The following is a 27,579-nucleotide window of genomic DNA, read 5'->3' as shown; positions in this document are numbered from 1 at the left end:
GGCAGCAGCAGACTGACTGGAGAAACAGAGCAGCATGGCAGCAGGGAAGCCACAGTCTGTAAAAAAAAGAAAAAGCACTCAGGGTGAACAATAGCTGGCGAGAAGATAGAATAGAGTCCCACATTGTGCATTCTGCTCCTCTACCTTCAGTCATGTAATGATGGATTGAACCAAACTATCTGAAGCAAGCTATTGTTTGCAGCCACAGAACGACCCAGCTAAGAGCCGAGGCTTTTCTTCTGAACAGTACAGGAGGGGATGTGGGAGGTTTCTCTGACTTTGGCTTAAAAAAATCAATAAGTGAATTTCCTAATTTAATGGCCAGCAGAACTATACAGAGTCAAAAGGGAGATATGGAAATCTTGCTTGCATGATTTCATTGTGAAATTGCAGCGCAAGAAGAAGTGAAAACCATCTGTGCTGAAATGCAGCCACCGTGTCAGCACACTAACATTTTAGACAAATAGAGTTTATTATTATGGCAGTTAAAGTCCTGAGAAACTGCATAAAACTGAGTGCTGGAACAGGATTGGAGAAAACTTCCACGTTCCCTCCTGGCACTGCCGCCTGCCAGCGCTTTGGCCCTCGACACTGAAAAGGAATTGGCCAATGAGGTCGTAAAACAAAACACAGCCGCAGAGGTCAACTGCATCACAGGATTGTAGGAAAGTTAAGCTCTGGATTGGCTATATAGTCTGTGAGATCCAGCGCGGTTTGCCACAGGATGACTCCTCCTGCCATAATCTAGGATCATGTATAATAGCTGCATGTTTACTGTGGACTGTCTATATCCATAACATTTTCTGGCAGTGTGACTGTAGCATATTCAGATCAGGGATTAAATGCATAAACCATCATTTGTGGTAATATGCTTGGGAAGTTTGTTGTTCATTTGGTCCAAGAGTCATTTGATGATATTATAGTTTCTTGAAGCTCTTTTTATTTTGTGTTAATTCCCGTAAACAGATTTGTAAAATCGTATGGAAGCCCATTTCTGTCAGAGGAAGAAAAAAGAACAGATGAAAAGTTAGAGATGATACTAATCGTAGAAAGTACATAAAAATTCTGAGATACTTAGTCTGAGATTTTAGGAATTAGTAAATGATATATGAAAGAATTAGAACATACCTTATAAAACATATCTTATAAAAGGCGAAGCTTTAAAAGGCGAGAAGGGTCAGGTTATATTCAGACAGAACCAATTTGTCTGGCCAAGTTTTTTTAAACCAGCACACTGGGGAAAAGCTGGCCTTCACACGGAGGGGGGAGATGCAATATTATTTAAATATTGGGATAACAGCACACATTTTCAGACAGTCTCTCCATGAAGGCAGTTGTATTTTGGCATTCAGTTTTTCACATGAAAAATGACAGACATGGACATGGTCGTGTCAAGGGTTAAAAAAGAGAGCTTAAGGCAGAGGTTATTACAACATGAATATCCTAAATACCGTATTGCTGACTTGGTTTAAACTACAAATACTCATGGTAAATTAGAATTATGCAATAGTAAGTCAAAACACACACATCTCTTAACTTTGACTCACTATCTTAAAATTTTGCCTCAGTAAATATCTTAATTTGAATCTTGAATGTCACAATTTTGACTTTAAAAGACAAAATCTCCACAAACCAACACATAACCTTTACAAAAGCTCTATTTGCTTTGACTATTATTACCTCAGGATCTGTGGTAATTTGTAACTAGACCCTTCCGTTTCCACCGCAAGCAGTACCCTTAAATGTGGGTGTGGTTGTTGTCACTCACTGCTCCGTCCAGCACTCGCTGTATTTCCTCATAGTTGGAAGTCTGCACCTTGTTTATCGTCCACAGAAGGGGGTTGGATGCTGAAGATAGCAGGTTTGTGCATTTTGTCCTTCTAAGACAAGCTCAACTGGCCAGAGCCCACAGGAACAACACTCCACAATGCTTTTGTTTTCTCCAAGTGAGGATTAGAATATATACAGTTCACATAATCCGGTTGAAATTAATATAGATGCTTGAAGATCGACTCATTACTAAAAGTGTCTGTCATCCAAGAGAGACAATAAAAACTAAAGCAATGGTCAGAGTTGTCACAGTGAAATTTAAGGTGTGCTGATGGATTCACATCGTCAACTCATGCTCTGGGTAACATTACAAGTAAACGTTCCACCTTGAAAGGTGCTGGCAGTCGGCCCAGTGAATTGAGTTATTCTTCTCAGACTACAGCTGCTGCGACAGGCAGCAAAACATCCTTTACTTCTATAGTTATAATAGAAACTATGAAACTTACCACGGTATGAACAGTGGTTATATAAAACCAGCCACAACTCAGCCCTGAGCAAGAGTTGCCGTCCGCTATTGACCAATCAACACACTGCAGTGTTCACAGCTCCACCTTTTAGTACCAGATCTGTGTGCTAGGTACCCCAACAGAGGGGTGACCAAAAATGGGGATGGTAGAGAACGGTTCCATTGGTACCATCCACAACTTTTTACAGTGGAAATGGAAAAAAATGTGTATTGAAGTGAACTGAACTCAAGGGCGATTTTGAGGGGTGGCCTGGGTTGGCCGGGGCCACCCCTGAAAACTCATTGGCCACCCCTGTGGCCACCCCAGATCTGATAGGTAGTTGGTCAAGTCCGTCAACAAAAGAAACAAGAGAAATGCTGCCAATCAATGATTCCTGAGAACTGTGATAGGTGGAAATGGAATAAAAAAAATGACTCTTTTTTCAAATATTTTTTTACCTGCATAGACACCTTTATTTGACAGTTACGAGACAGGAAATCACGGGAGAGAGGGGATGTGACATAGGCAGCAAAGGTCCTCCGGCCAGGATTCAAACCGGGGTTGGCTGCGTACATGGCATTATACTTCGCTATGCCATGGCCACCCCATACTAGCTTTGTGTCCCATCTTGGCCACCCCAGTAAAAATGTCCTAGATACGCCACTGGCTGAACTGAACCGTACTGCTCGGTGGAAACGGGGTTTATTAGTCTTGTGCAATCGGCACCTCATTGATTTTGGGTCATAATTAGGTTTTCTGTTTTTTCCACACCTCATGTCTGCCTCATTCCTGGTAGAGAATTATGAAGGCTACTTTGGCAATTATAAATCAAAGTTCTGACAGCATTTTGGGTGCAGGAGGCTGTTGCAGAAAAGGCAAGCTCCAGTCAATCAGAAGAGCAAAGTCTTGATAGATGATGAGATGGAGAACATGTGACAGTGTGTGGCAGAATCAGTTCTGTTTGTTTAGGAGAAGAAGATGATAAAGAAGAAGAAGAAGATATACTTTATTAATCCCTGAGGGGAAATTAAAATTTTTCGCTCTATTGTCATAAACACACAGGCCCAAAATACACACATATGCACAAACAGGACCTATACATGCATTAAACGGAGAGATGTCAGAGTGAGGGGGCTGACCATGGTCAGGCGCCCTGAGTAGTTAGGGGCTCAGTGCCTTGCTTAAGAGTACCTCAGGCAGTGCTCAGGAAGCAAACTGGCACCTCTCCAGCTGCCAGTCCACACTACATATTTGGTGCGGGCGGGGACTTGACCAACGGCCCTCCGGTTCCCAACCCAAGCCTATGGACTGAGCTGATGCCACCCCATATTTAAAAGGAAAAAGGAGGTTAACACTGTACATCACTGCTGGTGGTGCTGTGTAGGGTTTCTGTGTTGTGTAGAGTGGAGTTACAAATGACTGGGCACATCGTATCTTTTAACGTCAGTAAATTTGAGTAAAGCACAGATTTCAAAACAAAGATGTAGGGGAGTAATTTCTAAATCGCATGAGGTCCGCTGATAGTGCTAGAGACCTGTGTGAATACAGCTTTAGGGCTTTTTTTTTTTTTTTAATTTTCAAGCAAAAAATGACTTCTGTATGTAAATATGTGTTTACCAATGACTACCATTAGACTCAGTTTTATTGCTTTCTTGCAAATCTGACGTTTATAGGAGGGATATGTTTTTTTCTTTCTTGTATTAAAATGTTGTTAAAGTCTTTTTTTTTTACCGCATTCTTTTTTAAATCTCTTTTTTATATTTCTCCTCAGAAATGGCCACTGTTTTCCCCACAAAGTAGAGACCTCTGTATTTTCCTTCCACATTTTCCCTCTGATCTGAATCCTCTTGTTGTTTTTAAGATGAGAACAGTCTCTTCTGTGATCCTCCTCTTGCCTCTATCTTTCTGACCGGGGTCATTTGTCTGTTTTTCCCTTCACAGAGAGTTAATCTGTCCTTCGATTTCCCTTTTTATGGACATTTCCTGCGTGAAATCACCGTGGCGACTGGTGGTAAGTGAACACTGTTCTTGGACTCTTTTCTCTCAATAGTAGTTATTAGTGTTGTTATTGGATATACTCGATGTGCTTGGCATATTAGATTGTACACAGACAGTGTTTTATTGCTGCTGGGTTTGGGAGGGAATGTGGTAAGGTTTATAAAAAATGAGTCTGGAGTACCGTTGCATTTATGAAATGGAGAAGAAGGAGAGTGTGTCTGCATGTGTTCCTGGCACTTGGTTTACCTGTGAGTGAGCGTGGCGTGGCTACTGTACAAAGATATCTCAGCCCTGAGCACAGAAACGAACCAAACAATGAGTTATTTCTTTAGATGTTGTCTCTGGGAAGTTGAAAAGCCTCATCTGGCACAAACCACAGTACAAAACCACCACCGACACTCTGCCAGCCGAGCAGTCAGCCTGATACAAGACCATTTACAGCTCTCACCTCCACGGGATAGTCTGCTAGAGACTGGGGGATATGAAAACAAACCACTCCCAACACTCAGCACCACCAACCCCACACCAGACTGAACTGGAAGAGAAACCAGACCGAAGGGTTTGGACTGGAAACAGGAGTCCCTGTGCCAAGTGGCCTGGCACACCCTGATAGACATGGATAAGGAGGTGGGGGTATCAGGAGATGTGTGTGTGTATGTTTGACACGTGACGCAGCAGACGTGTTTGCCAGAGTGTGCAAAGCAATTTTCCACTTGAGTCTTGACGGCAAAACCACAACACCCCAACCAGCTATTATCACATCAAAGACTAAAGCCCTGCTCTTACCCAACTATTTCAGAGATGTTGTGCTGCGTTTAACTGCCACTGGAATAATAAAGAAATAATCCGCCGTGTCTCTTATCATCATTATCGTCACTGTCTAATTTTCCCCACTTGATCCTCCATCAGTGGCAAAGTTGAGTTGGCTTTAGAGACGAGATGACGGTGTGGAGGAATGGACAGGCTCAGACGCTTCTAGAGAGGAGATAACAAGAATTTGCATTCCTCCAGACAGAGATGGAGGGATGAGACTGAGGAGGAGGAGGCAGCTATCTGCCTCTTGCAGGCCTCTGGGGCTTTGTCTCCGAGACGCCCTCCTTGCATCCCTCCATTTCAGGGCCTATCAGTCAGCTAGTCCTCTCCCCACTGGACCATCTTTCCGCCCCACTTTTATTGTTGTCAGCAAGTCAGTTTGTACCCCAGCAAATATTATTTCTTTTTGCAACTGATGCTGAAACTTTGCAGAGAAACATCTTTTCTCAACTTAGTGTGATGAAACAGCAGCAGAGTTATGTTTACACTTTGTTTTGTGTTTTCAGAGTTTAAGTTACTTTCTAAACACTACAGCAGCCAGTTCTCAAACTCTTTAACGACGAGGCAACAAGATGAGGTCGGCATGCAGCCTTATTCAAGATACCAGTTGTAAGCCCTTGTAAGTTGTAAGACCTAATTGTATTTGCACAGCGGCGACCGGATCTTTGCTCTCAAACCACAAAAAAATGTGATGGCACAACAGTCTCTTTCAGTACATTATTCTATGCTTTCTTTTGATTTTCACATTGGCTAGTCATCCTTTTTAATTTGTCTTCTGATTAAATCGGAACCATTGAAAGAAGTTGTATGGAAGCCTCTGCAAGTAATTGGTTGCTGGCAGATACTCTGTGCTGCAATAAAATGGTTCATCAGCAGTGCCGTGCACTGTAGAGCCAATGCGCTGCTGGTTCTGTCGGCCTAAATAGAATATAATGTCTATAGCCTTACTGTTGTGTGTACAGCCTTATAGACTGAGCTGAGTAGTGATGCGCGGGTCGACCCGTAACCCGCTGTGGGTCGGGCAGCAGTGATCGTCTGTTAAATCGGTCTGTAAATGATATTTTGACATTACTGGCTATTACTGTCATGGCATCCGAAGGTACTGATGCGTTGAGCAGGTGACAGTCCGCGGTCGTTTTCAAAACACACTTGTGTCACGAACTCCAAAAGAAACTTGTTGAAACTTTAAACAATAATTTATTGTACAAAACGGGCGAAACAAACGTTGACAAAAACGGTTCCATAATTCATATTAAATTCAAAAGATAACGAAAAAACAGCTACAAGTTAGAGGGAATAGTGATAAAGTGGTAAAACTTGGCATTGATCCACAGCCTCAGATGGATGCGCTCAAGCGTGCTGTGCGCACAGGCTCAGTAGGCTATACTATATTTTCACATTTTTAACAATGCAATTTAAAAGTTTTGATTTTTATTGATAACCTACATTTACCAACAACAAAAAGACTACATTTAGCACCAAAAAAAATATGTTAAAAAAAATAAATAAAAAACAAAACAAAACAAAAAAAACAACTGAATATCGAATACCAATTTTATGGAAGCTTATTTCTGCCAGTGTGATCAAAAAAAGATTGTACAAGCCATTATAACAAACTTTCTCGAAATAATGTCTTAGTATCTCAAAATAATGACTTTGTATTGCAAAATGATAAAAAAAAACACCTTAATGCAAATAATGACTTACCGTAGTGATAAAAAAAGTAATGACTTAGTAACTCAAAATAATGACATAGTGTGGTAACATTATGAGAAACTCTCTCGACATAATGACCTATGCCGGCTTCAAACTACATGATATCAGCCCGATTATAGCCCGATGCAGTGTCATATCGTGTCAGGATCGTGAACCCAGTGAGTGTCGTATGCGATAATCCATCATTTCATTTCGCGTAATATGTCAGAGTTGACGACAACCGACGTCACGCCTCACGACATCCTGACAGAAAGTCTAGTATGTTTGATTTTCTTTTTGTTGTTCACGACTGCTCCCGTCACAGCCGTCATTTTGACCAATAGGAACACAGAGTTAGCTGCTGCCATAGACAACTATACGACAACAACACCCCGGCCTTTTTAATATTTCCTCCAGGGACGTTACCACAACAGAGTAAATAGGGAAAAATTATGGTGTGAAACAGCAGAAGCACTTTGTCAACCCGCTGAGTACTGTCATTAGCATCAAGCTAGCAAAGTATGTAACTTCTTTATAATGGAGACGGACATGAAGTAATAAAATTTTAAAAATAGTGGTGGGGCTTTTACTCACCGCGGCTGCAGAGGCTATCGGCTTTATTTGAAACAGACTACATTAGAAACGGGCCGTTATTTATTAATCCCTCTGTATCTTTATATTTTTACTTTTAATCCGCTCCCGTTTGCCTTGATAAAGTTAATGTATTGCGCCGTCATTTCAAACTTAACACTTCCTGTATCTGTTTCAAATTAAAACCTTATAACCTCGACTGAGCGAATCCCTCCATTTTCTAAATAGGCTTTTATTGTGAAACATTTGCAGGAACTTGTTGTGGAGGATTCAGTGACTTGTATGTTTGCGTACGGTTCTTCAAATGTAGCTCCTGCCATCTGCTGGCGCTTTTTTACATTACTACAACAACATTTCGGCTGGGATATGAACGGACACAGTGACTAAAATAGTAGCAATAATAAGAAAAATAGAACGAGGACAACCCGATGACATCATGCACATCATGAAAGACAACCAGCGATGATTGGTGTGGACAATCGTGTAGTGTGTCATGTCTGTCGGCCAAGTCATGGCACGATTTTATGACTCTACAGTCACCTAATCTGACATAGTGACTGTCGGAACAGACAAAAGTGTTGTGTAGTCTGAACCCAGCATTAGTATCTCAAAATAATAAGAAGGTTTCTCAAAATATTGACTTTACGTCTTACAATTATAACAAATGATGCTAAGTCATTTTGTGAAAACTTAATGACTGACAGGAACTTTTTCTTTAATCACATTGGCGGGAATGGACTTCCATACGAATGGGGCTGAAACAATCATTTAATCAATTAATTCATTAATGGAAAGGAAAGGAAAATGCTGAAAATTAACTTAATATTGCCTCTCATTACATGAGGATTTGCTCCTTTCATCTGTTTTATATCTTTGTCACTAGTTTGTGACATTTTATAGACTTAATCGAGATTGTTTCCTTGTTGATGATAAAAACGATTATTACTATCAGAAATGACAGTGTGGCAGACATTAATGCACACTGCTACTTCAACAACCCCCCTTTAATAACTGATATTCTCTGTTTATAAACCACACAAACATTACAAAGCCACTTATTAGATTACAGTGCTTTAGATGCCTGAAGAATGAAAAGAGACAGAATATATTAAAACTGGAAATGTCTTGAAAGACAAACGCATTATGTTAACAAAGAGAAGAAACTTTCATATAGCCAGGACAGTAACTGTGACTGTCAGCACACTGCAGGTGTTGTAATGAACTGGCAGGTTATTTTTGGTCAACATTTTGTGTTGTATAGTGTGTGTATGTGGACGGCTCGACGTGTAGAGGCTGTGAATACCAGTGATGATATATGATCTGACCGCCGCCAGCTGTGTCTACGGATATCCAGCTGTGGCATGCTGTTTATTTGGCCAGCTGTCACACTTTGCAACCAGAATATAAAACATAGATTCAGAAAATACATGAGAATGTTTGTATCAGAGCAAATGCATTACATACACATACACGTTATCTAGCTGATTGGTGATCACATGCATTTATATTTGAGGTACCAAATACGCATTTGTGTAAAGGAACTCACTGAGACAGTGTAATGTTGTCAGCACTCCAAAACCCAGATATCATGTGTCAGTGGTTCCCAGCCTCGGGCTCAGGAACCCCTTAACATACAAATCTGAAGGATTATAACATGATTAACAAGACAGGAAACATCTCTGCTGCACAAATGATGGTTATTAAATCTGATTTTCCCCAAATCTTGGCCTTAATATTGTGAAATCTTACTTTAGATTTTTAGATAGTTTTACAATGGCAGGCCTCTGAACGCTATTTAAAGGAAACAAACAGAGAAGGAAACATCACTCTTTGTTGAAAGTGCTCGTAGCTCATAAACATATCCAACATATAGCCAGTGGTGGAATGTAATTAAGCTCATTAACTCAAGTATTTTACTTACATATGTACTGAGTACTACCATTTATGCTACCTTATAGCATAGACTGTGTATGAAGATGGTCAACATGTGTCCACTTCGTCTCACTGTACAAAAATGAAGCCAAAAAATTCCCAGTTTGGGCGCTGCCATGTTGCACTGGTGACATCAGGTGACAGCTAAAGTCTGTGCAGTAGCAATCAGGAGGGGGAGCTGCAGTATCAAGTTCCCGCCCATACACTTAATCATGAGCAGTACAACAATTGACACACGCAGCTGTCAATCATGACTCCACACCCCCGATTAAAAATGGACATTTGAATAAACATCAGCGTGATAAAAACGACCTAAAAAAGATAAAAAGTATCTTTGGGAAAAATTTATTTAATGTGAACTTTGATCTTTTATTTTGGGCTGCTAATATGATGGGGGGTGGGATTTATAACCTGTACTGCAGCCAGCCACCAGGGGGCAATCCTGATGTTTTGGCTTCACTTTTGGGCAACTGTCATTTTGTCCATTTTAAATACAGTCCATGCTTTCTACTTCTACTCCACCACATTTTTGACACAAATATTGTACATTTTAATCCATTTATATGACAACTTCAGTTGTTTTACAGATACAGTTTATTAATACATAATATAAATCAGCTAATAAGTAATGACGAATTATTATAGACCAAACTACCCTGCAACATTAAGTGAAACACATTAATGCATCCCTAATTAGGCCTTTAATCCAGTAATGTAAATATGATCCAATAATATATCTGAAATGGGCCATTCTGCATAATTAGTACTTTTACCTTGCTAATGCTTTTTTACTTTCATTTAAGTAAAAGTTTCGATACTTGTAACAGGGTATTTTTCATAGAATGTAAAAATAATGGACATAGCTACCGTGATGTCACCTACTGGTTTGTGGACTCCAATTTTGAAGCCACGAGTTCGGCATTTCAGCCGTCACCATCCTGGTGTTTTGAAGCCAGAAGTGACCGCATTTGTGCGAGAGGCTAGAGCTGTGGAGGTTCCAACTTTTACTTGAATAAGATATCTTAGTACTTCATCCAACACTGTCTCGCACAAATTAAAGTACTATAAATACTACTAATTTTGCAACAGCAGAAACATTTTAGAAAAATGTAACACCAACTAAACTGGGGTTTTTTTCCAACATAATGAGGAAATCAGCCCAGTTACAAAATGTTTATATTTAACATATCAGTAAAACGTTCACTGATGATGTGTTTTGAACTAAAGCATACTTAAACTTTTTTATGGTTATGTTTAGGCTCATGCAGCACTTGGTTAAGGTTAAGGTAAGATCACATTCTTGGTTGAATATTAAAAAGTGAACAGTGACATGAAGCAGGGGGCAGGACGTAAAACTAAGATCTCCTCTTAAACTTCTTTTGTTGCCTAAACCTAATCACACATGCAGTACAAAATCATAGCACTGTATTTACTTGAAAACCTGAACATAATCCAAGCAACTACATGTCCCTGCGAACAAATTAGTAGTGTATGAACACTATTTCTAGTAGACAGAGTTGTTTTCTGTCCATCCAGTCATTACGGTGAGCAATGCCAAGTCCAAGTATTCCAAAGAACTCACAGTTAGGAAACATAAAACACATTACATGCTTTGTGCCATCGACATAATGGATTGGTTAATGGCCCACTCTGTACTGTTTTGTATCACTCAGCAATAAAAAACAAAAAAAAGCCGACTTTTAATTTAGATAAAAACCTCATAGTTTGGAATTTAACAGACAAAAGACTAAATAAAAAGTGTGTGTGATCCAGTGTGGGCTCTTTCCGCCACAGAACAGCTGTGATAAACAGAAAATTTCCTGTAAATTAAACACAGCTCAGTACGAAAGAACAAAGACCTTGTCTAAACACAATGTCCAATAAAGTGGAGCTTTAGTCTAGTGGGTCTGCTAATTCCCGCTCTTGTTTTTCTTGGACATACACCGCCCAGCACTTTTGGATCGCAGCACGTATAAACAAAACTTGGAAAGAATTATCCCACTCTGTCCCACCTTCCTAAAACCTCTTTCTCTGCCTCAACCTCCTCTACAATATTTCTGCTCTCTCCTTATAAATGTGCCGTTCCCCAGGTCCCCCTCCTCCTCAGTCCAGCCTCCCTCTGCTGTAAGTGACGATCATAATGGATGAATTGCCTCTCTATTGAGCGCCCCGCAGCTCTCACCTCTTTAGTGTATTGAGAGGCTGTCTGATTATCTTTAGACTGTCAAATAAGTTGTATTGTGTTTTCAGGAGATTGCTGGTAGGGACTAAGAATAAAACCCTTTCGTGTGTGTGTGTGTGTGTGTGTGTGTGTGTGTTTAGTCAGGGGGATTTCTAAGCTTTCTAGAGGTTGAAAGTGAAAAGAGAAATAGTACAAAGCAAAGCCAAAGAAAGGGTGAGTTGAATGTTGGGTAAATATGAGATGAGATGGAATGTGCGGCGGCTGATTTGTGTCGCTGCACAATCAGATAAAGGAAAGTGCAGACGCAGCAACACACAACCAGATTCACCGATGCATTATATTTATGTTTACCCTAATTTAGGCAGGTAGACTCAACAAACCTGCCTCTTTATCTTCCATCCTCTTTATATTCATATACCATGACACAACATAGTGTGGACGCTCTATCTGCTGGCTTGTGTTTATGATCTGCATGCAAAAATGCCACCCATATACCTGTTAGGCTTCTGAAAGATTATTAAAAACATTTGCCATCATTAAGAGGTGATAAGCCTACGCACATTTTAGAGCAATAGTTTGAGATTATGGGAGAAAGGCTTATTTGCTTTTTTAAGTTAGAGGACGAGATCAATACAGCTAAATGTGAAGCTACCACCAGCTGCTAGCAAGCTTAGCAAGGTTTCCCGAACCTTAATTTATTCGTAGCAGCCTGCTTTGATTAAAACATCTGCTGCCATGTTTTGATTTTCTGTTTTTTGGAGCTGAACTGTTCATTAGGTGAGCTGTTGGAATATATATACCTTTCGGTTATTCATTGCACCAATTTCTCACAGCACAGAGTGTACTCTGGGCACAGACGGAGCAGCAGAACAGCAGGTGAAGTGAAAGTGAAACTTAACCATCCATTGCGCTGAGACTTAAGTTTGCTTTCACTCACAAACAGCTGCTCCTCTCATTTGTTAATCTGATCTGATCAGCTCTGATTGGATCGACTGATCAGTTATCCACCTTGCAACTCAAAACTCCACAAACTGCTGTTGAGGGAAATAATGAATTCATGAAGAGTTCTGCCTGTGCTGCCTTCACAGACCTGCAAAAGCCTCTGAATTTAAAGAGGTGACAGACTGACACACAAGGACACACAGGCAAGAAAAAGAAACCCACAGAGTAAGCCAACTTTTTGAGTTGTTGGCCTGTCTTACAGAATTTGTATGTGCACTCCCTTCATCTAGGTTATAGACTGTCTGTAAAGATGAACAATACATCTTTACATCCTTTGGCTCCTAATGACGCCTAATGAAGCCAAAAGTTCGTGGGTATGGCTGCTGCCATTTTGCGCCCAGAGGTGATCCTAGACTCTGGGGGGCCCCCCGGCAAAGAAGCCCACAAAGGCCCCATCATAGATTAACGCCATCCAGGTGTCATACAGTTGGTACAGGGCTTTTTTGAGGCAGTGGTGGTGCACTGTATGGTGCCTTTATGGGAGGCTTAAGGGGGTTTATAGTTACAAAATATACCAATTTTGTTTGTGGGGCCCCAGACATTTGCCTGGTCTGTGAGCCCGCTCTCACTCCAAAGTCATCAGGGGGAAATGCGGTGTGACAAGGACAAAAGTTAAGGCGGCAAAAGTCCGACTAGGGTGGGCGGTATGGGTGGTGGATGGGGCCAACAAACACTGACCTTCACCCAGGAGAGTGGTGTTTGCGTCCTGTAAGATTCTAAAGCCAAACCCTTTTCTTTTTTCCTAAACCTGACCACGTGTTTTTGTTGCCTAAACCCAACCATGTGTGTTTGTTGTTGAAGGAAAAAAAACGAAAAAAACGAAAAGTGGAAAGTCCATGACCAAACGTCAATATATGACGAGGTCTAAGTGAGAATGTGTTGGATTTCCCTTTGCTGATAGTGCACCAATGTTTGCTCTGATGACATCATTTGGAGCCAGAGATTGCGCAGTAGTGATCTCCACACTGTCGAGTTCGTACCTATACACCTGTTCGACGAATTGCAAGCAGCGCCATTGATTCAGGCAAACTGATTGGCACACACAGCTGTCCATCATGACTCTAACCCCATTTTTATAGCATCAAATAACTCAAACCAAACTTTTCAGAAAAACAAACACCTACATCAGCATGATAAGAACTACCTAGATGACAGAAACCATCCTTGAGTAAAATTTATTTGACGTGTACTGAGATTTTTTTGGTTTGACCCACGTCCCATCCGCTAACAGAGGGGGTTGGGGTTTATGCCATCCACCAGGGGGCGACCAAGATGTTTTGATTTCACTTTTGGGGATCTGTTGTCCTATGATCCAGACCAAAGGCCAGAGAAAATACTCTGCCTTGTACTGACATTTTTGCCTCAACAATATTCCTTAACATAGCAACCAGTCAGAACTGACGTGTCTCAGCTGGAAAGAAAGCTGTCCCTCAAAAGCACTCTGGCGCTCCCAGTTGGGCGTTTTGAGCAGGGAAGAAATGCACTGGTGGACACACAGCCTTATGAAAGTAACACCAGCGGTTGTCCGACCTCTGAGAACTTGGTTGAACAAGAATATATCGACCAACCAAACCAGAAGGTGTCAGCCCTTATAAGAATAGCTCTGTAGAAGTTAGCGAGTGGCCTTTGAGTTCAGATTGAAGCGCCTACTTTTTTAAATGTAACTGAAAGCATGGCACCTCCTTCTGTTGAGCCATAAAGGACTGAATCTTTTACCCTTATTCACGTCAGGTAGAGTTCTCCACAGTCAGGACTTCAGACAGGAGAATAGAATCACATATTCACTCCCAGCCCTCCCCTGCTCTTCCTCTCCCTGTGTGTGCTGACACTGCTTTATATAGAGGTAATTCTGAGCAGGGAGGTCTTTAGGGAAAGATTGATTCCCCTCATGATATGCTCTGCTCCTGGTTTCCAACGTGATAGATGTGTTTTTATAGCCAGCCAGCCTACTGTATGAGAAGACATATGGTGACTTGAAATGGAGGTTTATGGGTCTGGCCTGAATGAGACTTTTCCCAAAAACCTTCTTCTCTTTCAGAGCACAGTTTTTTCCCCCACTATAAGCCTCAGGCAGCTACTTTATGTACTGTATTTCTGTTGAACTTCTGTAGCAAAGCAAAGAGTTCCCTTCACAAGAGAATGATTTATTACTCAGTTGTTTTATGATTTATTTTATTGTGATATTCAGTATATACTTGAAAAAATGCCCATCCTGAGACCAAGTGAGGCGAGGGACTTTTTCACAGTCAGATAGTTTCCATGTCCAACACTGATTTAAAGGAATAGTTTAATATTTTGGGGAAAAACACAAATTTATTAAGAAGTTTTATTTAGTGTTCATTTTTTTCAGATAACACAACATTCCCTGACATAGGACCTATAATAAAGCAAAGCAAAACCATAAGAGGTAAACAATATTCTTAACTATATAATAATGAAAATAATAATAATTTCATTTAATTTAATTAACATGAAACTAAGAATTACAAAGGGGGGTTGCATTTATCCAGTTACAGAGGAACACAATTCCATTATATACAATCTATTACAACAACCCGTCCTAAAAATAATAATGGGTCTGATCATGTGACATCTACCTCCATAATTTTGTCTATTTTTTTTAATGCTTCCCCAGAACCCTTAAATTATTGGGCAGTCCCAAAAAACATGCGTGTGATCGCCACTTTTAAGGCTTATGCCAATTTCGATATTAGGGAATAAAAAAAATTCTGATATTGATATATTGGCCGATAATGATATATTCGTGGTGGCTTATGTTGGTAATCATCATTTTTGTGCTGGTTTATAGTTTCAAACATTAGTAAAGTCACTGTTACATTTTTATGAATCCAGCTGTACTTCAACTGCGGTAACCGTTAGCAGAACCAACAAAGCCATAACAGTGAAATTAGACCGTGCTCTGCTGAACAAATTCTATCAGAATAACCTGAATTATCAGCGTATATCTGAGGACATATGCTAATAATGATATATTCGTGATAGGTTCATATCGGCAGATAAAACCTGTAAACCAGTCAGGCTCTACTATTTATATATAGATAGAAAAATAAGAATAAGAAATGTGTACAATATGTTCATCATATGTTAAAAATAATTGAGAGAGTAGAATAAGTAATAATAAATTAGGATATTGAGAAGAATCTTCCATAGATGAATAATAACACCGATTACTGTACAGGAAGTTCCAGCCAGCTAGCTTAGCACAAAGACAGGAAACAGGAGATACAGTGAGAGGTTTCACTAAAACATTCTCCTCAAAGGATTTGATATATATTAAAAATTATTTTCCAGCCCAGAGCAGACCGGACTTTTAGTGGTTGCTGAATCATCTTCTTGCAGCTACATCAGAAGATTACAACCAAATGTTTGAACAACTCTGTCTGTCATAAAATCCTGCAGTCTCACAAGATTTAACAAGACAAAAGTGGAAACATCAGGGAAAAAATAGATGCCCCCTCTGTTGCAAGAATAATTATCATATGAGAGTAATTTATAAAAACAAATAAATATATAAAACATGTGTCATTTCTTTTTTTCAAGATGCTGTCACAGTCAATGTCTTATTAATTCTTTAAACTGCTCTTCAACCGCAAATTATATTGGATCCACGTGATTGTTAAAAAGCCGCGTGTTAAGGTTTGTTTTTGATGTTTGTGCAGAGTGAGAAACCTTTTTGAATAGATCTTTAAATAGCAGCTGACTTTGCTAAACTTTCTTGTCAGTAGGGAAATTAAGATGCTGTTTGATTCTGTTGTCATGATTGCAAATTCGTTATGCAAAGACTGTTCCCTCGTGATGAATAGTGGGCGTTTCTTCCCTTTTCTGGACTCCATTAATAACCATGTTTACAGGCTGCTAAATGACGCAGCTCTAGTTTGTGTTGACTGAGCACGTCCCTCTCTGTGGAGAGATCTGTTTGTGCCTTGTTGAAGGAATGCATAAATTGGAAAAGTTAACACAGTCCCTTTTTGTTGTCACTGGCTCTTCGTTAGCGTCCGTGATTGATGATGTGGAGAGTAAAAACACGCACATGAGGATGTTAAGGAGTACACCAGGAGACATAGTAATATATTTACTGCTCATTCAGCATATCTCCCCTTAAAGCCCCTCAGATTTGCCCTTCTGTTTTTGATCAGAGATAATGGCGCTAATTAATTGCCGTGGCAGCTGAGGCAGCCTGCAGCATGAGGCCGGAGACAGAGAGGGAAGTGATGGTGGTGGGTTAATGAAGAACTTTTAACTCTGGACTGAAGGGCAGACTTGTAGTCTTCCTGAGAGATACTATATCAGATAACAGCTTTATAGAGGGAGGGAAAGTAGGGATGGAGGGAGAGAAGATTGATGTTTGTTTTTATGAGTTGCTAAAGGGCGAATCCACCTTTATTTCTCAACACTTTATGATAGCAGCTCATTCACTTTACAAGCCAGTGTGGCCCAAATCCATTTTATTTTTGCTCTTATGTGACACAGGTCTGATTTTGTTGCAGTAGTGTGGACACAGAAATACATTTTTATCCAATCAGATCTGGGCCACTTTCATTTGTGGTCCTAAATCAAATACATAGATCATTGGCCATGCGACTGCTGTGAGAACAGTCAAATCGGAATTTCTGTGATTTCCCATACATCCAGGGATTTTCCACATCATACTTCACTGTGCAGGTGCAGATCACGCTCCATATGGTATTGCAACAGTTCATTGAAACTACAGAAGGCTGCCGTAACTGTACTGCTGCTGTGGTAGGCTACCCCTATCTCCAACCAGTAGAGCCTGACAGCCAGGTGCTCTCTGATGTGGATGGGTGGATGGATGGATGGATGGATGGATGGATGGATATCTGTTCTCAAGAAGGAAATTCCTTTCCGCATCAAGTGCACACATGGAACAGACCTATAAGACATACAGAATTAATACAAAAGAGACAAAGACATGGACTGGCATTTGACACACCACAGACTGAATTTCAAAAAGAGGTTACTTATTTAGAGCTCATATGGCTGTGGGAACAAAGCTCTTGCTGAAACAGGCCCCTCTGCACATGGGTAGTCTACGCCTGTGTCTAGAGGGACAGGGGATAAAGTACTGGTGGAGTGGATGATCTGGGTCGTGAATGATTGTGAGCACTTTGTAAATCAGGGATGAGGTGACACAATCAGATAGGTTGGGGGTAGGAATACCGATGAGTTTGCTGGCTAGATGAGTTAACTTTCAGAGTTTTTTTCTAACTGGTGACTGTGAGCATATGGATAAAACAGATGGCATCATACAGAAGAACTGGCTCGATGATGCTATAGTATAGGAGAAGATGAAGATAGCCTGCCTACATTTTGAGTCCTGCTGTGACAGCATTGTCGAGAGGCGCCAACAGAGATATTGAAATGTTCCCCTGGACATCCTCCAAGTTTTTGAGAAACTGTTCTCTGTGAAACCTTCCACATCGCGGCCCCACCGCTCATGACTCCTCTGTTGCACCCACATTTCTCTCTCCACAGAACTGCCAGTAATAGCTGCTAATAGAGTTATAGGGATGGCTTTTGTGTTCCTTCCTCTTCTTACCCATATTCCCAATATATAAAGAACATAAAGAACGCATGTTCACATGACCTTGGTGGTTGCATGTTAGGCATTTCGGAGCAGAGATCCATTCACACTTACGTCAGATGCGGGTCACTTTAAGCGTGAACTTGAACAGTCTTGACAGAAAGATCGGATCTGAGGGAAAAAAATCGGAATTGAGTATGACATAGCTATGACAGGCCCAGTTCACACCTGGTGTTAAAATGCATCTTGGGTGATTGGCTCACAAGTGGACAGCTCTAAGTACAGGTGCACCCAATGCATCGTCAGTGTGTCTTGGGATCCAATCACACAGACCACATTTAGAGATGGGCTGGGGTGCATATGGCCACATTCTTTCAAGCAGTGTGTATGTTAATGTATCCTGGGCCACATTGAAGGACCACCTACTCAGCTGACGACCTCTGTGTGTGTGTCACTCACAGAGAGGTGATCCACAAGAGCTTGTAGGATGATAATGATTTGACTATTTTTCTAGTATCTCTTTTCAGTGTTGCATTTTGTAGACGGTTCCTGTGCCCTTGTCTCACAGCTGGCTGCACATAGAGACCAATTTCATTTGTCCAGCTTGGAGGACAGCTCGTTTGATTAAAACGTTTTGCTTATGAGTTATTGATCAGTGAAGTTTAAATGTGTGAATTTCTTTTCAACTTTAGTGAAGCTCCTCGAAAGCCATCCACAATCTCCCGCAGTTTGTCACCTCAAGGCAAACTAATAAATTGGCGCCAATGGGTGCGTATATCAGGACAAACCTCCTGCTGGTTGAAAACAACAATGCATTTGGATAAAGAGTGGGAAGTGAGATCCAGTCACAAGTAAGACGCATGTAGAGATGCGTTCTAATGCCAGGTGTGAACAAACAGACCTAAAGCTGTCCATCTGGGATTGGACCACCCAAGGTGTATGTTAATACCGGGTGCAAACAGCTCATACATTAAACATTACACATAGATTATTTTAGCAGTATGAGAGTGCCATTTTCATTCAAAATTAGAATTCAGAGGACTGAAAGTTAAACACTGTCTGTTTTTTCCTCAGGCTTCATCTACACGGGGGATGTGGTCCACCGGATGCTTACAGCTACACAGTACATCGCTCCTCTGATGGCAAACTTTGACCCCAGTGTCTCCAGAAACTCTACTGTCATCTACTTTGACAACGGTAACAGCACTTTACTAATTATTGCACTTCTGCCTGAATAAGTAGCAGTTGTGTACTCTTGTGCGATGTGTGAGGCACAAACTGATGCTGTTGGCTCCAACCAGCTCTTTATTCTGGTAAGGACACAGTGAAATCAGATCTCCTACAGCCAACTGTGATAACAAGCTCCAGACAATACAAAAACATAAGAACCAAACCACAAATATTTCAGCGTGACTCATGAAAACAGTCAAGCTAGCAACGTGACTGATTTCATGGTGTGCTCAAAAAAATTACTTCACAACTAATCACACAGAGCCAGTGTTGTTAAAGAAGCATCTGCTGTAATAATGAGGAGCTTAATTTAACATACAAAGTACAAATTGGTAGAAAAAGATTTGTAAACAGTACCTTCATCAAAAAGGAAAGTCTTTGATAAAGTCTAAAAGGCCTCCAGTTTAAAAGGAAATTTGCTGGCTTTCCATACTTTATATCAGAGTTTTTCTAAAGGCGGAAGAGAAAGCACCTTTTTTAACCACTGTAAGAATGATGGGCCTTTATTTGACTTCCAGTTTAAAAGAATAAGTCTGTGTGCCACCAGTGAAACAAATGCTAAACATTCCCCTGCAGAGTTGTAACCTTGACCTTGTATTTGGGTATACCAAAGATGGCTGTGTGAAAATCAGGGGTCATGGTTTGTTTACAGATATATGAAAATACACTGAATATTTGAGAGAGCAACACACCCAGAACATGTTGCCTACCGAGACTATGGACTGGCTAGGAAAGACTCTGGCAAGTTTATCCCTCGAGTAATGGAGACATTGAAGTACTTTAAATTGAATTAGGTTGTGTCGTACACGCAGTGAGGAGGTGTGTATACGAGTTAAACTGTCCCACCAAGCATCCTCAGAGAACTCCACTCCCAGGTCCCTCTCCCAGGCAATTTACACACTGGTAATATCTTAAAATTCAAGCTCTTATTAAAGCTATATGAGCCACCCTCAGACATTTATTCACAAACTATGAAGTCTTTATAATTAAATGATTTATATGAAACCCTTCCTGACCTCCGTTACAACCCCTTATATTCCACTTACTCACTTTAAACTAAATTGATGCCCTTCCTCACTCCCTGTACCTTTCGTTTGCCATCTGCAATGGTTGTTATCCATCATGTCAGTCATTAATCCCTCTGCAGCAGAGTGACTGACCAGCTGTGTGACCTTCTGCAGTGGAGCTCATCAGACTTTAACCAAACTGGCAGCCGATCGATTCTCAGCCCGCCTGCTCCTCAACACACTGTCCATCCGTCAATGTCCTGCCAATACAGCATAAGAACTGAACGGTCGGTAGTGTTGTGGGAGAGTCAACGCTTCTTTCCATCACACTATAAGCAGGTTGATGAGGCTTATTGTTTGTCCTGCACACACAAACAGGATTGTGAGAGCTGTGTGAAACTTCACAGGGACAGTGTGTCTTTAGTTTTGTTAATTAAAATCTGCTAAATAAAGAATACATGTGAATAACACATTAGTTTTTTTTTAAGTGCTGTAAAAATATACTGAAGTTCGATAGTGCACAATTATAGAGGAGTGAAGTGTCTCGGCACCTGACAGACTTCTGAATTTGACTGTTGTTGCCAGCGGGACCATGGTGACAGCACTGCAGTGGTAAAAATACCTCTTACAGCCTGTATAACAAGTCTGACACTTTGAGAGTTTAACACAAGTATACAAGTCTGCTGTAACTTCCATTCACAGTACCAGGCAAGCACCTTACTGACGGATTCATTTCAAGTCCACTGTCTCCTAAAGGAGCGGCAACACTGTCGTCTGATCCAGTTAATATGTCTTTCTTATTATGTTAAAGGGACAGTTCAAGCCTAAATCCAAAATTCATATTTTTCCTCCTACCTTTAGTGCTATTTATCAGTCTAGATTGTTTTGGTGTGAGTTGCAGAGTGTTGGAGATATCGGCTGTAGAGATGCCTGCCTTCTCTCAAATATAACGGAACCAGACTTGGCTTGTGGTGCTCAAAGCGCCAAAACAATACATTTGAAAAACTCAACAGCAGTGTATCTTTCCAGAAATCATGACTTGATTACTTAAGATAATCCACAGGCCTTGTTGTGAGCAGTTTCATGTAGGAACTCTTTTCTTTCTATCACAGTACACCAGCCAACTGTATCACTGTGCAGATGGAAGCGTGCATCTACTCATGGACAAGAGGCTTGTGCTTATGACAGCATGAGACATAAACAATAATGGCATCCTCCACTGCTGAGCTGTAACGTTAGCTAGCTCAGTGATGCTAGGTGAGCTAGCAGTAGATGCACTCTTCCTTCTGCGTAGTGATACAGTCAGCAGGTGTAGTTTGGTAGAAAGAAAATAGATCCTTTATGAAACTGCTCACAACAAGGTCTGTGGATTATCTTGAGTAACTGGGTTATGATTTCTGGAAAGGGACGTTGCTGTTGATTCCCACCCAAACAGGGTTTAAAGCCTGCAACTTCGTATCAGTCAGCTGAAGAAGCTTCTTGGATTAGAGGCGAAACGTCTTCAAGAAAAGTCCAGTTGCCTTTGATATAGCACTTAGGATAACCATGACCTGGATGACTGAGAATGTTCACCGACACATCGCTGTTGAATTTTTCAAATGTATTGTTTGGCACTTTGAGCTCCATGAGCCGAGTTCCATCTAGTTCCATTATATTCAAGAGGAGGCAGACATCTCTACAGCTGATATCTCCAACACTCTGCAACTGACACCAACAATATAGACTGATAGATAGCACTACAGTTAAAAGCATAATTACGTATTTTGGATTTCGGGATGAACTCTCCCTTGAAGAGGTAAAAGGTTTAATGCCGAGAAGTGTTGTTCATCAGGTCCAGAGAAATCAAACACCGGGTCAAACCTGAGGAAGTCTGTTGAGACACACTATAGCCAGTTATTTCAAATTAATCTGTCTCTCCAAGATGGATATAAAACTCCTACTCCTCCCAAGTGTAACTGCAGTATGTAGTATGTGGAAGTAACCATTCAAAGACTGAAACTACACAGAATTTGGTTGTTGTTCTTGTGGTTGCTTGAGACAAAGAGAAACATGGCTCCGATGATTTTAAGATTAAAGATTATACCGAAGATGCACTGAGCTGTTGCAGCACTTATCTGACCCCAGATCAGTTCAACCATTAAATGACATATGTGAGTGATAAGACATTATTATGTAAGGGTGAGCAATGTGGAGAATGTTGGTAATTCACAAGTATGACGTATCCGTGCATATGTGTTGATGGATAGTTGTTAGGTATCAAGCTTGGTAATGCTAACTGCTAACCGTTTTAACTAAACTGCAGAAAGTGTATGACTTGTTCTTCTGGTATTTTTATTGTTGGTGCTTTTATGATTTTTGCTCCTTTGTCTTGGTGTCGTCTACAGAGTCATGTTAAACTAGATTATACTATAGCCATGGGAGATTTTAAGAACAGGATTAAAGGGAAATTTCGGTTTATTTCAACCCGTCTCCTATCGTCCTAAATTTCTTTCAAGTCACTAGTGACATAGAAATAATAGTTAACATGTTAGCCGTTAGCCTAGATACAGCCGTAGCGTCAGACCTGTTAAAACATAATTGAACGGGCATACCTTCAAGCGCAAAGTTAGTCCACTAAACAAGCTTTTTCTCCACAAAGACCGCCTCATATCGTTAGGATAAATGTCAGAGAACATATAGAAAACGACATGTAAACGTGTTGTCTTACCTTACTGGTGTGGTGCCGTGTTTGTTGTTTTATCATTTAGCTAAGGCTGCAACCGGTCCCATTCCTTGCAACAGAGGTATTCCTCTTCTGTGGGCATTGGGGTACAGCATTCACAGGTAACGTTACACCACCAATCTCCAGTGCTAAAGCCTTCCAGCAGCCATTCCTCCTCCTGTATCTAGGCTAACGGCTAACATGCTAACTATTATTTCTATGTCACTAGTGACTTGAAACAAATTTAGGATGATAGGAGACAGGTTAAAATAAACTGAAATTTCCCTTTAAGGACTATCTGACCACTCAATGCACGGTTCGTTACTGAACGCTGCTAAATCAATTGTGGCTGTAAATTGGCTGTGGCTTGTCTTTGTTTGAGAATTTTAACACTGTTTGGCTTTTTGCTGCTGTGTTTTTAGTATATTTGTTCTGTGATGTGAAATTTTTATGCTGCGGTCTTGGCCAAGACTCCCTTGCAAAACAGAGTTTGAATCTCAGTGGGAATATTTCTGGTAAAATAAAGAGAAAATAAAATGAAATAATTTACCAAACAGCCTCTGGTGCATTACCACCACCCGCTGCACTGAAGAATGACCTACCCTGATTTGCATGTTGCGTTCCATCAAAACAAGACGAGATGCAAAGGAGACGCATATATATGGCAACAGGTAAACAAAAGGGTATTAAATTTAATCTGCTCTGCTGTGAAAAAGACCCGTCACGCATCAGAAATTCAGAATTTATACACTGGGAATCATCCAAAACCAAAATTTATACACTGGGAATCATCCAAAACCAACAGCAACAAGAAATACATTTAAAAAAAATAAATATTCAAATGAATAACAATGGAAAGTTAAATGAAAAATAGACTGGACAGAATAAAGTCCAAACACAAAGCTGCTGCTGAAACCACACTAAATGAGTTCACCATGCAGAGGGTGGGCTTGCGTAATAGAGCTAGATTTGATTTGTTTGTTTTGAGTTCATACAGCATGTTAAGCTTGTAAGTGGAATTAGAAACAAGGCCAGTGTTTGCTCCCTCCACACCTCCTCACCCACTCTGTATTTTTAGCCAGGGAGCCCCAGATAGCATGGTCGCCTCCCCTCCTGAACTCAATGCATTTTAAGCAGACTTATATTGGGCTTAACTTGTGCTGACTGAGTAAGCACGCTGTGCCATAAGGTCGCAGCAATTTAGTACCCTGGTCCTACCCTGGCTCTGATATTCACTGCCTTCTCCTAAACTCTGTCCTCTTTAATGCATCACACAGCAAATCTTCAGTACTCTCTCTTTCTTATTTCCCATCCAAACACTCACAATATTGCCAGAGAATGCCAGTGCCCTGCATTTGCTGCCCTTAACTCTGTCTAACCTCATGCAGCATCCATGTCTAATGCCAGAGGCCCTGTACACACACAACACCAATTTTTAATGGGGTTTCCTGTACAAGCAAACGCCTCCGCTCTCCAAACTGTCTAAGCTAAATCTCTATCTTTACTTTGGAGGGACGAGCTCTGGCTGTGTGATGGAAAAATTGATTAGTTGTGTTAACAAACCTTTATTGCCCTGGCACAGAGCCAAATGACTAGCTCGGAGGAGGGAATGGCTTTCACATCAATAGGTTCTCCAAAGTCCACACTAAATCAAAACGGTGTTAAAAGTAATGTGAGGCCCGCTGTCTGGAGGGTAGAGCTGAAGGTCCCATGAGTCTGGTGCTAATTTAGTGTGTAGCCACATTAAGGCAACACCTAATGATGACTGTGTGGTCAAGTGTGATTTGAATTTACAGCACGTGGCTTTTAAGTTACTCTCATACTTATTATCTCCACTTGGGTTAAAAGCCTGGAGGGGATCATTTGTTTGGTCGTGTGTGAGTGTGCGTGTCTCTGGCTGTCCACAGCTAATCTCACATACTACCGGACCAATCAGCCTAATATTTTGAATGCACCTTTAGGGTTATGGACCTCTCATGGTTGCGGTGATTTACAATTGTTGATAAACCTGTTTCATTGACAGTTTCATACCCTCGTTAACTGATGACTCTTCACTCCTATTAACTGGCAAAAGCATAGAGCAGAAGGCATAATTGGAAGTTGCAGGCCACATTTTGGCCTTTGTCATGGCTCAAAAACTTACATCCATAAAAAAGTATGGTCTTATTTTGACCCAGAGCATCTGCAGATTAATTCCATACCCTATATGTCTTGATCCACTAAAGTCAGGTACAATGCGAGATGAAAACAAGCCCTGTTTCTGTTATCTTCTCTGCCATATTTACTGTAAGTGAGCAGGGGGGGGAATTCCTCAGGGTGTAGCTGTGCATGAGCTTTGTCAAGAGTGCCAGTGATCAGCTGTGGTGGCTGCATCACAGCCGGAACGCAGCCACCTGGTGGAGATCTGAGTGCACCTCTGTAGTTCATTTATCAATGGATTCACTCATTTGTTCATATGCTTAATTATTCAGTCTGTCTCTAGATGTGTTTAAGATGCCTGGCAGTGTTTAAAGTGAAAAGCTGAACCAGGATCAGTCCTTTCTGTGACAATGTTTAAATGGTCACTTGCACTTTCACTTACTTTACAAATTAACATGTTTTATCATGGCATCCTGGTGGTGTCTATACATGTAGACAGATTTAGGGCTGCAACTAACATTCTGCGGATTCATTAAAGTTGGAGTACAAAATTTTTGTCTCCCCCCTCTGGCAGTGAGAGTTACTGCAGAAATGTATGCATGCAGCTGAGCTTGTCGCATCTCTTCCTTTGCCCCCAGGAGCGCTCTCTTCAAGTGTTTTTCGACTTTAACCCTTCTTCTGAGTGTTTCCACTCCAGAAACTTTTATTGGATGCTTCTTAGGATTTTCCGCCATAGCTTTCACAATACTCTGAGCTGCTTCTCTGTCGCTATGGCCTCTCCCCTCTTACTTTTTAATATCTTTATTTTAAACTATCGAAGTACATATTGTCAGAAGAAAACATCAGAATCACAGACATACAGAGAAAACAAAGCGAAAAGCAGTGCCAAACTGTAAAAAAGACAAAAGAAAATAAATCTATAATAAAATAAATTAGTACATATTTTTATCCTTTTCTGCTCTGGCTGGTAAACATAAAATACATCACTTCCAGTACACACACAAACCTACCACCAAAAACCTGGTACTGAGAAATAGAAAGCTTTCCCTGGCAGCAATTTCCTGGCTTAATTGGCATTGTGTGAACTCGTTTGGCAAGGGCTTGAATGTATCAGATGTTCATTTATATGTAAAAGTCCTGCACTCTGGCTTTCACGAATGAATTGTTTGGTCTATAAATGGTCAGAAAATTGTGAAAAATCAAAGCTTAGTCCCCAAATTATTCAATGCACTATCACACATTCACTTAAACAATTGATTGAAAGTTGGAGATTAATTTACATGGAGCATTTTATCACATGATCAGCTAATCTTTTAAGCTCTAGACACTGTGGCTTCAGTTTTATTTTAAGATACTTGGCATTGAAACTTTTGCCGCCACCCCCGTAAAACTTTCTTTGGTACAAAGTAGAATGACTAATGAAAACTACTAAAAGATGTGGGTTATTTGTTGTAACCAGGTCATTTTTTTCTGGAAAAAAATAGTTTTTCATATCCAATTTGTCAAAGCTGTTAGCACCATAAATTTAATTCCATTCACTCGCACTATATAGATGGGGCAGCAGAAATCCCAGAGACAGAGATCTTAAAACTTGAGCAAGTAAAACCAAAACTACAATACACACCTGACTAGATACTACAAGAGCTCTAATCCTTTATGTTAGTGTCAGTGTTGCCCCTCTGCTTTTCTTTATTCCTGCTGGTGACTGCTGTGTAGTTGGAAACATTTTCCTGTACTAGAGCAAGAAGTCATTTACAGCACTGTCATTCGCTCTTGCACAGAATGAAAAACTTTCACTGTTGTGAAAATTGCCGACGCTTCATAATCCATCACAGTGACTGCCACGCCTTGATTTGGTTTTCTCAAAGTTTCAGTTTTATTGCGGTTTCGTGCCGCTCCACTGGAGTGTTTTCATATCAGCACTCACACTATTTCAGTGTCAATCACCTCACACCCACAGGGGGAAATGAAATCTCTGCCTGGAAATAATCCCTCAAAAACATCTCGTCTTACAAATGTGATTGTTACATTGATGTCTGCTTATTCACAGGCTTTGCCCGGTCAGCAGTTCATTTCACACTAGATCTGAGACAAGTGGAGATGGTATTTCAAAACAGTGAAACATAAGTCAGTGTTAAGAAATAAAAAGTGTGACAGTAGCTATCACTGACGCCTGTATTTTCCTTTCATCTAGGCGATTCTGTGAAGTCCTACATGTGGTAATGAGCTGTATGTGATTGTTTCTCCTCTAGGCACGGCTCTGGTGGTGCAGTGGGACCATGTCCACCTACAGGACAACTACAACCTGGGGAGCTTCACCTTCCAGGCAACACTGCACAACACTGGAAGGATTGTTTTTGCATACAAAGAGGTCAGGACTCATTCATCACACTGTTTCTGAAAGAAAAACTGTTTTCCTTATCTTCATTATCCGTGATTCACACAGAAAA

General features: G+C 40.7%; 1 protein-coding gene across 1 annotated transcript in view; it reads left to right on the top strand.

The window, feature by feature from the left end:
• Window positions 1-27,579, top strand: part of plxdc2b (plexin domain containing 2b) — a 144,747-nt gene that overhangs the window by 71,456 nt on the left and 45,712 nt on the right. The window contains exons 4-6 of the mRNA XM_033639070.2: window positions 4,218-4,287; window positions 19,127-19,249; window positions 27,382-27,500. Of these exons, the coding sequence (XP_033494961.2) occupies window positions 4,218-4,287; window positions 19,127-19,249; window positions 27,382-27,500 (312 nt within the window). The remainder of the gene's footprint in view (window positions 1-4,217; window positions 4,288-19,126; window positions 19,250-27,381; window positions 27,501-27,579) is intronic.

This window comes from Epinephelus lanceolatus, chromosome 20 (assembly GCF_041903045.1).
Source record: "Epinephelus lanceolatus isolate andai-2023 chromosome 20, ASM4190304v1, whole genome shotgun sequence".
Lineage (NCBI taxonomy): Eukaryota > Metazoa > Chordata > Actinopteri > Perciformes > Serranidae > Epinephelus > Epinephelus lanceolatus.
Note: the sequence above shows the minus strand (reverse complement) of the source record. Positions and strands in the feature narration are given on the sequence as shown.